The following is a 12,405-nucleotide window of genomic DNA, read 5'->3' on the forward strand; positions in this document are numbered from 1 at the left end:
AGTTTCTTTTACTAGCCCGGTGTTGCTGCACATTTTGACAAATAAAGGCCTGTCTCAATTAGAGGCCTGGTCTGGCTGCCAAGCAGTTCAGTTTTTTTTAAATTGAAGTTCTTCAGATGTATAAAAGCAGATTGTTGACTACCTCAAATAAAGCGTCCATTCCTTGATAACCTTGGAAGTTATTCATATTCCTTTAGTCTGTAAGGGTCCTCAGATCAAAAGAATCAAAGGGTTTTTCATAAAAAAATAAAGTGGTGTTGCTCTCTCTTTCTGTGATGCACTGTCTGTCTGAGCTACATCAAATGAATGATTCATAATCGATATATTATCTGAAGCCTAATTTTAAACAAGTAATATTCATACTTGTTCAAATAAACAGTTTGATTGTATTTCCCATCTTTGCTGAGCAACAGTTTTGTGTGAAAGGAATTAAAGGCCTGTCCCAAATATAGGCCTGTTGATTTCAGCGATTTAAGCAAATAATAGTCCGGGCTACTAATTGAAGTTTTACAGTAGTTGTGTTTTCATTACTTTACAATGAGCCGTTTACATCTACATAGGGAGGCGTCCGCCATATTGCACCACCATGTTTCTACAGTAGCTCAAAAAGGACAAACCACACACTTGCTCTAGAGAGGACCATTCACGTTTTTGAGTCCGCCATCGTAGGCAGGAGCCCCTCCCTGACCAGACCATCGGAAAAACACTGATTTTTTTAAGGTGATACTGCTTTATTCAGTGTTTTTAACGATTTAAAGGGATAGTGCACCCAAAAATGAAAATTCAGCCATTATCTACTCACCCATATGCCGAGGGAGGCTCTGGTGAAGTTTTAGAGTCCTCACAACACTTACGGAGATCCGAGGGGGAAGTGGGTAGCAGTACAACTGCGCACCTAATGGCTGACGGCGCCCCAGATTAAAATGTCCAAGAACACAGAATTGAAACCACAAAATATCTCCATACTGCTCGTCCGTAGTGATCCAAGTGTCCTGAAGCCCCGACATAAAAAGTTGTTTGGAAAAACGTCATTTGAACTCTGGTTTTAGTCTCATTGTAACCTGTAGCTCTACCTGCCTTTGTGTACACTGCGCTGACGTGTGTGCGCTTGTGTGAGACCGTGAGACATGGGCACCGCCTTCATGTGTGTTCATGTGCTTTCGCTGGTCTCGCATGCAAGCGCGCACACGTGAGCACCGTCCACAGAGAGGCAGTTAGAGCTACAGGCTACAGTGAGGCTAAAAACAGAGTTCAAATGACATTTTTCCAAACAACTTTTTATGTCAGGTCTTCAGGACACTTGGATCAATACGGACGAGCAGTATGGAGATATTTTGTGGTTTCAATTCTGTGTTCTTGGACATTTTAATCTGGGGCGCCATCAGCCATTAGGTGTGCAGTTGTACTGCTACCCACTTCCCCCTGGGATCTCCGTAAGTGTTGTGAGGACTCTAAAACTTCACCAGAGCCTCCCTCGGCATATGGGTGAGTATTTAATGGCTGAATTTTCATTTTTGGGAGCACTGTCCCTTTAAATTACTGGGTCTGAAGAGACCTCTGGATAATTCAGAGGTAAAAACCTCCTGAACAATGGACACTGGAGGGACTCTAACTGAGTGAAATTTGAGCTGGTTGCAATCTGCAATCCTCTCCACTAGATGCTACTAAATCCCCCTAAATGCAACACACTGTTCCTTTAAACTAATATTGAGCTTGGCCAGTTGTAGGAGTTTTGCAGTCTGACCTAAATTCAACCCAGTTTTTTTTTTCAGGCTACTGTAGGCAGTGATCAGTCTTCTTAATATAAATAGTTTTTATTTTACAGCATTGTTCAGCTTGCCCAAAACATAAAGACCTATTTCACTCTAGATTCGACAGTGTTAAACAGGTGGCACCCTCGTATATTTTACATTGGTTAAAATCATTTAACAACTTACACTATAATAGACTAAAAACATTTGGAAATACAATACAATTGCACTATGCACTGTATAGTCTCATACTTTGAAATAATTTGCATTCTTATAGATAAAGAACTAAGAAACTTAACCTCAAGTTAACTACTTAAGTTCATAATGCAAGATTTAAGCAAAATCGAAACATGTATAATCTCATTACAAGAAGCAACTAATCATCGGTTACTTTTACAACTGAATATTTTCAAGAGGATACAGTCGACTCAAGTTTAAGCTTAAAAGTTACCCAAAAACCAAACACACTGCTCCTTGACAAGTATCTGAGGACAGTTTCAAAATGTATAAACTCGTTTGTTTTTTTTCTTCGGTTGACATTCTAAATATAGAAACATTTATCAGTATTACAAACATACCACCTGTGTGAAAAACAAGAGATGGCTTAACAGTATTACAAACTTTGAGAACTTGTACAAGTACTGTGTTTTCATTACAATGACACAGCAAACTCAGAGAACATGAGAGATATCAACACGGCATGGAAAGCAAACGGAGTTCTGTTGTCACGTCCCATGCTCGTAAAAACTCTGCTCTCGGGGTTATGATCGAGTGTAAACTGAATAAACAACATCGCCATCATCTACAATCACGCTAACCTGTATCAGCTACATTGTAAAAAAAAAAAAATCGAAAGCAGGGATGTAGGTTGATAACAACTTTGATTGGCACGTTATATCCATATATCATACAGCGCAAGTCTTCAGCAGAATCTCAGTTTAATCTCGCAACACATAAAAAGTAAAAGTCAACCAGCTTACTGCACGTTTCTTCTTAATTAATCTCTTTGTAATATTTAAATTGCGATGAGGTCGGATGAGAGAAAGCTGAGGTGAAATTAATTAATGACAAAAAAAAAAAAAAACAGCGAGTAGTTTTCTGATGCAGCTGCGACTGCTTCACAGACCTGTACATGTGCAGCGGAGAGAGTTAATCAAAACTGGCGTGAAGCACACCTCTGCGGCCCTCGGAGCCAGTTTGGTTGTATGTTACAGTGCACGTATATACACACAAAACTGTGTTCGTCTTGCCGTTTGTTTCCAGTAGACCATTTAATTGCACCGCCATTATGAGAACCACAGCTACATCCTTTATTATGATTCTCAGTGTTGCTTAATTCGTCACAATTTCGCATGAGAGCTGACTAGTTTTGGCACTCCTCCCGGTTTTTTACATTTTATAGACAGGCTTTGTGCACCAACAGCCCTTCAGAAATGTAAGCACTCATGGATGATTCCTGCTGTTTCTCTACTTATAATTCTGATTAAACCCTTACCTATAAAAGCAGAGTAATAAATACAAGCCAGCAAATGACAGAGCAAAAGTAAAGCTAAAAACTTGAAATGATAATAAAACAATGTTGTTGTACAGTGTGTATCTGTGTGTGTTTGTGTATGTGTGTGTCAGCGCCTTGTTTTGCTCTCACAGTGTCGAGGAGCTGTGTGCAAAGTCATGGAGGATGTTTGAGGTGTAGACTGAGCTCGGAGGGCTGGAGTCGCTGACAGACTCCCCCGAATACACAGAGTCTCTGAAGGGGGAGGGAGGCGACAGGGTGAGGGAATCCTCCAGAGTTGGCTTGTGTGGAGTTAGATCCTCGCCTTCCCCGTCCTCCCCCTCCCCCTCCTCCTTGGCATCATAAATGTAGCTGTGTAAGAGGTCCAGCGCCTCGTCCTCGGACCCCTCCTCGTCAAACGCTCCCGCTTGCGGGGCCAGAGGGAGCTGAGAGGGGGTCAAGCTCAAAGGCTCGTTGGCAGGGTTTGCCTCCTTGGCGGTGTGGTCATTCAGTGCGGGGACGTAGGAGCTGTGTGTGTCCACCACAGCCCCTTGCAAGCGCTCTGTGGTGCAGCCCCTCTTTTGAGAGGGCAAATAAGAAGCCGGCTTATCTAAATTCGACTCCAGCGCTTGCATCTGTCCGGAGCAAGTCGGAGTCCAGAGGGGGCGCTGCGAGTCACCCTCGTCGTCCTCCTCCACCAGGTTGTACAGAGGCTTAGCGCCGCGCGGTTCTTGTCGGAGATGGGGTTCTGTGCCAAGGTCGCAGGTGGAGGGCTCACAACTGTGGGGGTCGGGGGTGTTAGTTAGGGGCCTGATGACCGCCGTCTGATTCAAGCCGGCTTCCTGTTTCCTCACATGCACAGACAGTCTGTGCCACACATTCCCCCCCCTCGGAGGGTGTCTTGCACCTGATTCAGACCATGACACAGACTTGCCATTAGAACTATGAACGAGATAAAGACCCAAGTTACTATCACAGGAAACCGGGAGGTGGGTACAGAGAAACAACATCAACATAGCAGCAACGTAACACAACAGAGCAGCAGCATTTCAACATTTCTGACGCATGTTAAAATACTTCTTAACCACATGACTTTGACATTAACAGCTTTGCTTAAGGGGTTCAATGATGAGCTCTAAGGAGCGTCACATTTATCAACTGTGGCACTTCACAAACATAGTGAGTCATAATGTGCTGCAGACAGCATTATGATCTTCAAATCGCTTCAAACACTGAGCTTACGGAATTACGGAGCCACCCAGCTCATTTCCTCCTGTCTTAACTAGTTACTTATACACTTAAAATGGGGCGCATGCATTCAGAGTCAGTATCTCAGCTGGTGCCTGAACTGGCCTGAAGACGACACAGAGTTTAGTAGAGAATGAGCTAGGACTGGCTCTAATGTGATTAGTTGGAGAGGTGGGGGAGGGGAGGGGCGTTCATGCTGAGAAAAGTTAAATGTGAGGTTAATTCAGGATAAACCCAAAGCAGCAGGGTGGCAGATCTCCTTCATGGAGGGCTGCAGTGTCAAAAATAAATTTGCCATTGCAAGCTCAGGAGTGACGGGATCACAGAGGCGAGTGATTCCTTTAATTCATCAGACACTTTAACCAGCCAGGTAGGCTCTGTGCTCCGATACAAAACGACTGAACGAACTCAAGCTGAGATGCAACCAAATTATGAATGGTTACTTACGAAGTCTTTTCCTTTATGTCATTCAGTGGAATAGCTAAGATAGGATAAACAGAAGGTTTCCACACCATCCCTTACATCAATGGCACCTCCATGTCGAGCAAAAATATGGAGGCTAACGGGGGCATGCTGCAACAGCCCAAAACAATTTCATTAGGAGGAAGGTGCTGCAGCTTCAGAAACGATGCCAATTCAAAAACACACATAAAAATCCAGAACACATACAACGGAAACGTGCTGTAGAAAGACAAATAAATACATCAACAGCAAACAGCCTACAAAAAAGTCAAACCCTGCATACAAATGCAACAGAAAAACACTGAATAATCAGGCAACACAACGGCGGTTCTCCAGGCCTCTAGGAGGAGCACTGAGCGGAAACACTTTATTTTTGACCAAACAGAGTGCAGACGACAGATGCACATGACGGAGTGTGTTTGTTTTTAAAGTGGGGAAAAAGATGAGTAAAGAGGAGACATGTAAATATAGATTTTTTATTTATTTTTTTACATTTGGCTTGATTCATGGAGCTATCATTTCACTTAGCTCCCAGAAGCCTGGAGAACTTCTGTTGTGTTGACTGGATATGCAGCAGTTTTATTTTTTATTTTATTTTATTTTATTTTATTTAGTTTCATTTTTTTCCTGTTTTCTTTTATTCTTTGTTCTTTTACTTTATTTTATTTTACTTTATTTATTTATTTTTTATGGTCAGTACAACATCTTACAAAAATGCACATACAATGGAAGGTATGACAAAAAAAAAATCAATGTCCCCACATCATGTTACGTACTTAGCGTAAAGTTACGTATTTAATGTAAATTTACAAGGGTTAAGTTTAGGAATGTCGTTAAATAGTTTGGTTAAAGAAAGTCATATAGGTTGGTTAAGGATAAGGCGCATAGTTGAGCCCTGTACATTTACATAGGTAAGGTTTAGGAATGTAAAGTTACTTTTGCTCTTTGTACTATTTCCTTCTCCTGTCAGCGCATTGGTCACATGACTGCGGCTTCCTGGATTACGTAGGTTATACAAGAATTACTCATTCATAATTACGTTGGTTCAATATGAACTGGGAAGGATTACCTTTCTTAGGTATACGTACGAACAGTGCATGAGAACAGCCTGGTGTTTTTGAAATCATTTCTGTATTTGCAGCATGTTTGCTGTAAAAAAAAAAATTGGCTTCCTGCAGCATGTTTTTTCATTTGCAGCACCTTTCCATTGTTATATGATCCGTTGTTTTTGGGTCGGCATAGTTTCTGATGCTGAGGCATGTTTCTCCTAATAGAAACATAATGGGCTGTTGTAGTGCATTTGCTGTTGTTTGCCACCGTACAAACGTGTGCAGAAAATTATGGATTTCAGCTTTAACAGTTTTGGGCAAACTGATTTTCTTGATGACAAATTTATGATCATCTGGCTGGTGAGTGTCTAAATTCCTCCTGGTTGTATATATTAATAAAATATGTCTCAGTTGACAGTGCAGCTCTCCAGGGAAGGACTTCAATGACCACCATGCCAAAACATGTGCCAGCCTCGACACTTTGCAGACAGAATGCTGCTCAGTTTAGAGGGTTAGAAGATTAGAAAGGCTGCATAACAAGGGTGAGAGACAACACGTAACATATTGGGATCACTCTCATACTGCCCCACTCCTTACTTTAGACACCTGTCCATGTGTCACTGCTGTGGATCTCAAAAAAGTTATATGCAAGTCTTAAATCTGGTTTAGATGTGTGAAATCTATACTTTAAAAATCACTGACACATTAGCATGGCCTGTTAGCTCTAAATCAATGGCAGCAAATTGCCCCCCCTGAGTTTTCCGTTCAGTTTATCTTAATTTCATTGATGATATGTCATGCCCCTCAGGGGGAGGGGGATGTGCCAAATAAATCAGTGTTCACTGCTAGCTAAATCAATGTACAGATTGGGGTACTGGGAAGTTAAAATTGGACCATTAACATCGAGCATAAACACTCAAATATTTGTGTGATATCATTAAGAAAGAAAAAGAGCATGTTACTTTTGGTTATTTATTTAGAAAATGCCAGAAGATCATCTGTGGAGAACTCCCTGTGCTATTTGAGTGTTTAGGCGTCTTATAATTTTGTCTCTTACCAAATAAAATCTAGAGATGAACAACGTGAAAGGTCACTCACTTGGCATTGCCAGACCCAGGCTTCTTCCGGCGGAACATATTGAGGAAGCTATTGCTCCCACATTGAGCCGACTTCCCATCTCCAACATGCATTCGCACCACATCAGACGTGGTGAAGGCGCTTCGGACGTTCCTCTCTGGTTTGGCAATGATAATGTACATCTTAGGAGTGAACATGCAGCCCAGTGCCACTGTCACACTCAGGCTGACGGAGAAGGACGTGGTTATAATCTTGTAGTTTGAGCCAAAATAGATGGGCACAAAGGCCAGCCAGATGATGCAGGTAGTGTACATTGTGAAGGCAATATATTTAGCCTCGTTAAAATTGGCCGGGACGTTTCTCGTCTTGAAGGCATAGTAGGTGCAGCTCAGAATTAGCAGGCCGTTGTAGCCCAGTGGCGCCACCATGCCTACATTGCTAGTGTTACAGATGAGGTAGACCTCCCGTATGCTCGGGTAGGACTTGATAGGCTCAGGAGGCTCCAGTATGATGAGTGTGATCTCCAGAGTTAGCTGCACACTGATCAGCATAAAGGCGATGACCACCTGGGCCCAGGCGCTCATGAAACGGGGCTTCCTGGTGCAGATCTTCTTCTTGCTGCCCGCCAGGATGCGGGCAATGCGGTTAGTTTTGGTCACCAGGGCAGAGTAGCACATGGCAGACGAGAGGCCCACCAGGAGCCGCTGCAGGTAGCAGGAAGCCACTGTGGGACGGGCGATTAAGGTGAATGGACAGATGTAGCCCATGAAGATGCCTGCCAAGATGATGTAACAGAGTTCTCTGCTCGAGGACTTAACCACAGGTGTGTCACGGTACTGGATGAACACAAAGGTGACGAAGGAGGTGATCAGGATGCCTACGCAGGAGAAAACCACAGCCACGATGGATTCCACATCTGCCCAGTCGAGATACTTCAGAGGGAGAGGCTGGCAGCCTGGAAGAGCAGAGGAGATGCCAGGTTAATATGATGTTGCTACTGACATGGACTGTATAATAAAGATGGATGAAATGACAGCTCCCCAAATGTGAAGCCAAAACATCTGGATCACCCTCTGGTGACTGGCTGCAGTATAGGTGATGAACCCTGCCTCCTCCATGTTAGTAGATGGGACCTGGGCCAAACTAAAATGTACAAAATAGCGACTAACCCTGTACTAAAGCCACAACTGGTTGCTAATTGGCTGAATTGTCTGGACATGTACTCAGAAAATTACTCCCAATCTTTACCAATGCAGTATATCATCATACATTTATCAGCGTCCATAATGTCGGTATAACTTCCAATAAGTTTCAACACAAACGTCCAATAAATACAGCCATATAAATCCTAATCCGAGCAGTACAAAACGGTTTGCTTCCTAACATCAGCAACACCTGTGCGTACTGGCATGAACTTTAATACCATGGCCTGTCTCAGCCAGTGACAAGCCACCTACTGGCATGGAGGGATAATACATTTAACACAAATCAAACATGGCTCCAACAGATGGTATCTGCCATTTAAGGTAGTTGTTGTAAGTTCAGGTGTTCATTTTTCTTAAACGTTTGGTTTGAATTAGGTATTTGATGCTATAAAAAGTTATCTGATTGACAGCTGTGTGTGCCACCTGGTGCACTGGTGCTGCTTGCGCTTGGTAGGGTGGGTGTATAGGCGGGAATTTAATAAACCTTTTTACACAGAGATCATGCTAAAGGGCCGCTACAAAGTCCCTACTTTCTGCTTCCTTTGCATTTTTGCACAGAATCAGACATAGGCAGCATCTTTCCGCTACAGTGTATGATTATAGACAGCATTCTGGGATCATGCAGTCAAAAGAGGCATGACGGGTGTGACATGTAACACAACAGCGTCGGCCTCTGGTGTGACAAAAAAAAACTGTACTGCTTTCTAAACAACAACAATGCCATAACACAACAATAACAATCATCTGAGCTCTGTTTCAGCATACAAATAACCAAGGTTGTGCAATTGTGCTTTCATCCAATTAGAAACATCGCAAAAGTAAAACATTTTTTATCTGAAGTGGACCTTGAAAAAGTCATTCATGCTTTTATCTCATCATGTCTAGATTACTGTAATTCTTTGTATTCAAGGCTCAACCAAAAGGCCATTTCCCATCTCCAGCTTATTCAAAACTTGGCTGTATAGAATTGATTTTAAACTTTTACTAATTACTTTTAAAACCCTTCATGGCCTTGCTCCAACATACATTATAGATTTACTTAAGCCCTTCGAGCCTAGTCGCTGCCTGCGCTCTTAAGGTGGGATCCTCCTACCTGCTTCTACTGCCCGCCTCATTACAGGAAACTCAGTGTCTTCACTTAAAACACTCCTCAAAACATACTTTTACAGGAAGTTTTTTCTTACAGTAAATCTGTTGTGTGTCTAGTTTTTTTCCTCCTTTTATCAATTTTGTTGTTTATTTGTTTTTATTACACACTCTGATTTATCTTCAGCCTCTGTTATTGTTATTTACCGTCCCTGTTATATGGCAGCTGATCTCGTCCTCTGCTTGGATGGAAAGAAGCTCGAGAATATCATTGTTTTCAAAATTTGACATTTACGACTGCTGAGGTTCTTCTTTGAGTTAGCCACTAACAGCTACTTTTTTAATCTCCCGCTATGGGACACACACATAACATGGCGTCAAAACTTAACATCCATCCTGCGTATGGTCTCATTCTTCTCTATGTCCTGTTTATATAGACAATGGTTGCTGTTACTACGTGCCGTGGCCGATTATAGAAGAGACCACACTGTGCCCCCATTTTGCGATCGTACCTTATATATAGAACGGGAGGTGGCATAACGGCGCGATATTTTTGCCTTGAACAGGCAGTGTGAGCTTCTGTCTGCGAATGATGTCATCAGGACAAGATGCGGGGTATTTTGGCTTTATTTTTGCACAGTGGGAGTAAGTGTAGAATCGCTATCCATCTTTATATACAGTTTATGTCACCGTGGTAGTTTTTTTGTGAATGAAAGGCACATTTAAACAGAGAGGAACCAATGAGCAGAAAGTGGAGAAGACAGCAACACGGATTTGGACACACAAGGGAAGTCAGGTGTGTAGCAGAGATCAGAGTTCTCCAAGATGGCCTAAAACTGCTCAGAAACTAATTTGCATGTGTCAAGGCGCCAGGTCTGTCTCTCATTTTTATACTGGCAAATATGTATGTGCAGACACGTGGGTATGTGTGTCAACTCTGTCATGCTGCACTAGTTGCCATCCAACACCCAAAGGAAGTTTATGGAGCTTAATGGGAGAAAACTGACATCCCTAGACTTCCCCAGCTTAACACTCCATAAATTACATGCTCTTGCTAATAGCATTACAGTCACTGCCATCACAGGCAAGACCATGCACAGAGAAGCCCACTCCTGGTCTGCATTGCTAACTCCCAGTGTGTCAAATCATGATCTGAAATTTTAAAATAACTTGTTGCCTCAGGAAGCTTGGATAAAAATGTGAAAGGCACTAATGTGGGTATGAAGGTATAAAGCAGTTGTTACACTGAGGTATTATTTAAAAGCACTCCTGCAAAAGCACACAGAGGCACTCTTGAGGAGAAAGTGTCTGAAGCACACTGCGGTGAACTGTTGCTGTTTTCTTTTGACCACCCACGACCACCCGGCTTAGTTTGCCGAGGCATCAGCCACACTGCGTGCAAACGGACAAGAGTGGCAAAGATGAAATGCTCTTATCTGTATCTGTTCTTACACAATCCTCAAAAATCCCTCATTCCTCTAAAACCTCTGCTGTCATATCTAAGCTGGGAAGACCTTTGAATAATTCAGAAACAAAGCTCACTCACTCACTGTGCTGTAAATGGTCTGTGGGCAAACTCACATTGGAGAGAAGCCAGCACCATAATGAAATTACATGAAGAAATAAAGGTATTAAAAAAACACTCCTGCCCTAAATGAGAAAATAAGTGAACATATGGGCAGTACAACCTCACTCGACGAACAGGACGCCAACTCTATTAGTATATTCCAGATAGCGACATGTAATGAGAGTAAAGGGAGAATTTCTTCCTCGACAGAGTGCTGAAATGTATTCCCAAACCTCTCATGGCAGTAATAGGATTTTACACCTGGGAACTGAGAGCTCCTCTCAACTCTATAAATCGCTGTCAAAACAACCACTGGGTCACAACAAGGCAAAGAGCAGGGAGGAGGGAAGGAGTAGTGTGGAGGTGGAGGGAGCAGAGAGAGCAGGGTCATAGGACCTGGATGATGAAAAGCGTCAGCAAAAGGAGGTGTCAGGGTGTGAAGTGCGAACAGGTTTAAGGGGGGAGGAGGAGTTTTGAGAGCGCAAAATAGTTTGAGAGAAAGGATTTGTGCTACTTCAGTGAGATTGGTGTTGTAAGATATTAATGACCTGAATAGGCCTGTCACCATAAGTACCTTTGTGGGATGATATATTGTTCCAGAAATAATTGCGATAAATGATATTATTGTCATGTTGAGACCATTTTATGTAACTAATATAATGACAATATAACAGCATAATAATGCAAGTACACCCTTTCAAAGAGCAATTAACTTTTAATTCTTAAGAATGTTTAGACATTAGAATTAGAATATGAATAAAATATTTAACAAAAAGTAATTCACAATTGTTAATATATACATGAAAGTAAATAAAAAATTATAGTACCTTTAGAGGAGTAGCCCAAGAATACTCAGTTTCAGACTTGATTAATCAGTCAATCCAGGGATTTGTGATGTTGCAATAGAAACAATTAATGCAAATTCAACCAATCTCTGTGAACTGTATGAGACCATGCAATTTTGTCCAATTACCGCAACTTTTCCACAATTTTGACCAGCCTCCCGTGAGTTCCATCAATCATAGCATTCCCTCGTGCACACGTAATGGACGCACGTCGCCGAATTCACTTCCTTGTTTATGGTATGAAGATACAGACGTGTGATTCTAATGTCTCACATTTACCAACAAAAATCACTCCTAAAGGCCATGCAAAAATAATTCCCTGATGTTCTTTACGAAAGCCGAGGTAAACTGTTCTGCACCATGTGCAATATTGGGATGGAACACAAACGAAAATCATCGACTTACAAACACTTTTCGTCTGTGAAACATATTTGGAGAATGGCTAAAAATTGGGGGACCACAGACCAGACAAATCACTGTGACAGAGGCTGTTGCATTCAAATTTGTTGCAAGCGCTGAAAGAATGAGGGTACGTTAGATTAAATATGCATGGTTGGAAGTAACATATTTGCTTGCTTGTTCAAATTCGATTCATTCAATAGTAAATAATTGTTTTGTGTCCT

General features: G+C 42.1%; 1 protein-coding gene across 2 annotated transcripts in view; it reads right to left on the reverse strand.

Annotated features, from left to right (window-relative positions):
* Window positions 1–1,844: 1,844 nt before the first annotated feature.
* Window positions 1,845–12,405, reverse strand: part of grm1a (glutamate receptor, metabotropic 1a) — a 57,124-nt gene continuing 46,563 nt past the window's right edge. The window contains exons 8-9 of one of the 2 annotated variants that reach the window (XM_050057765.1): window positions 7,101–8,034; window positions 1,845–4,185 (exon numbers count right to left, since the gene is read on the reverse strand). In XM_050057765.1, coding sequence (XP_049913722.1) covers window positions 3,393–4,185; window positions 7,101–8,034 — 1,727 coding nt within the window. In that variant the 3' untranslated portion in view covers window positions 1,845–3,392. The remainder of the gene's footprint in view (window positions 4,186–7,100; window positions 8,035–12,405) is intronic. The other variant, XM_050057766.1, reaches the window with a different exon arrangement.

Source organism: Epinephelus moara, chromosome 12 (assembly GCF_006386435.1).
Source record: "Epinephelus moara isolate mb chromosome 12, YSFRI_EMoa_1.0, whole genome shotgun sequence".
NCBI lineage: Eukaryota > Metazoa > Chordata > Actinopteri > Perciformes > Serranidae > Epinephelus > Epinephelus moara.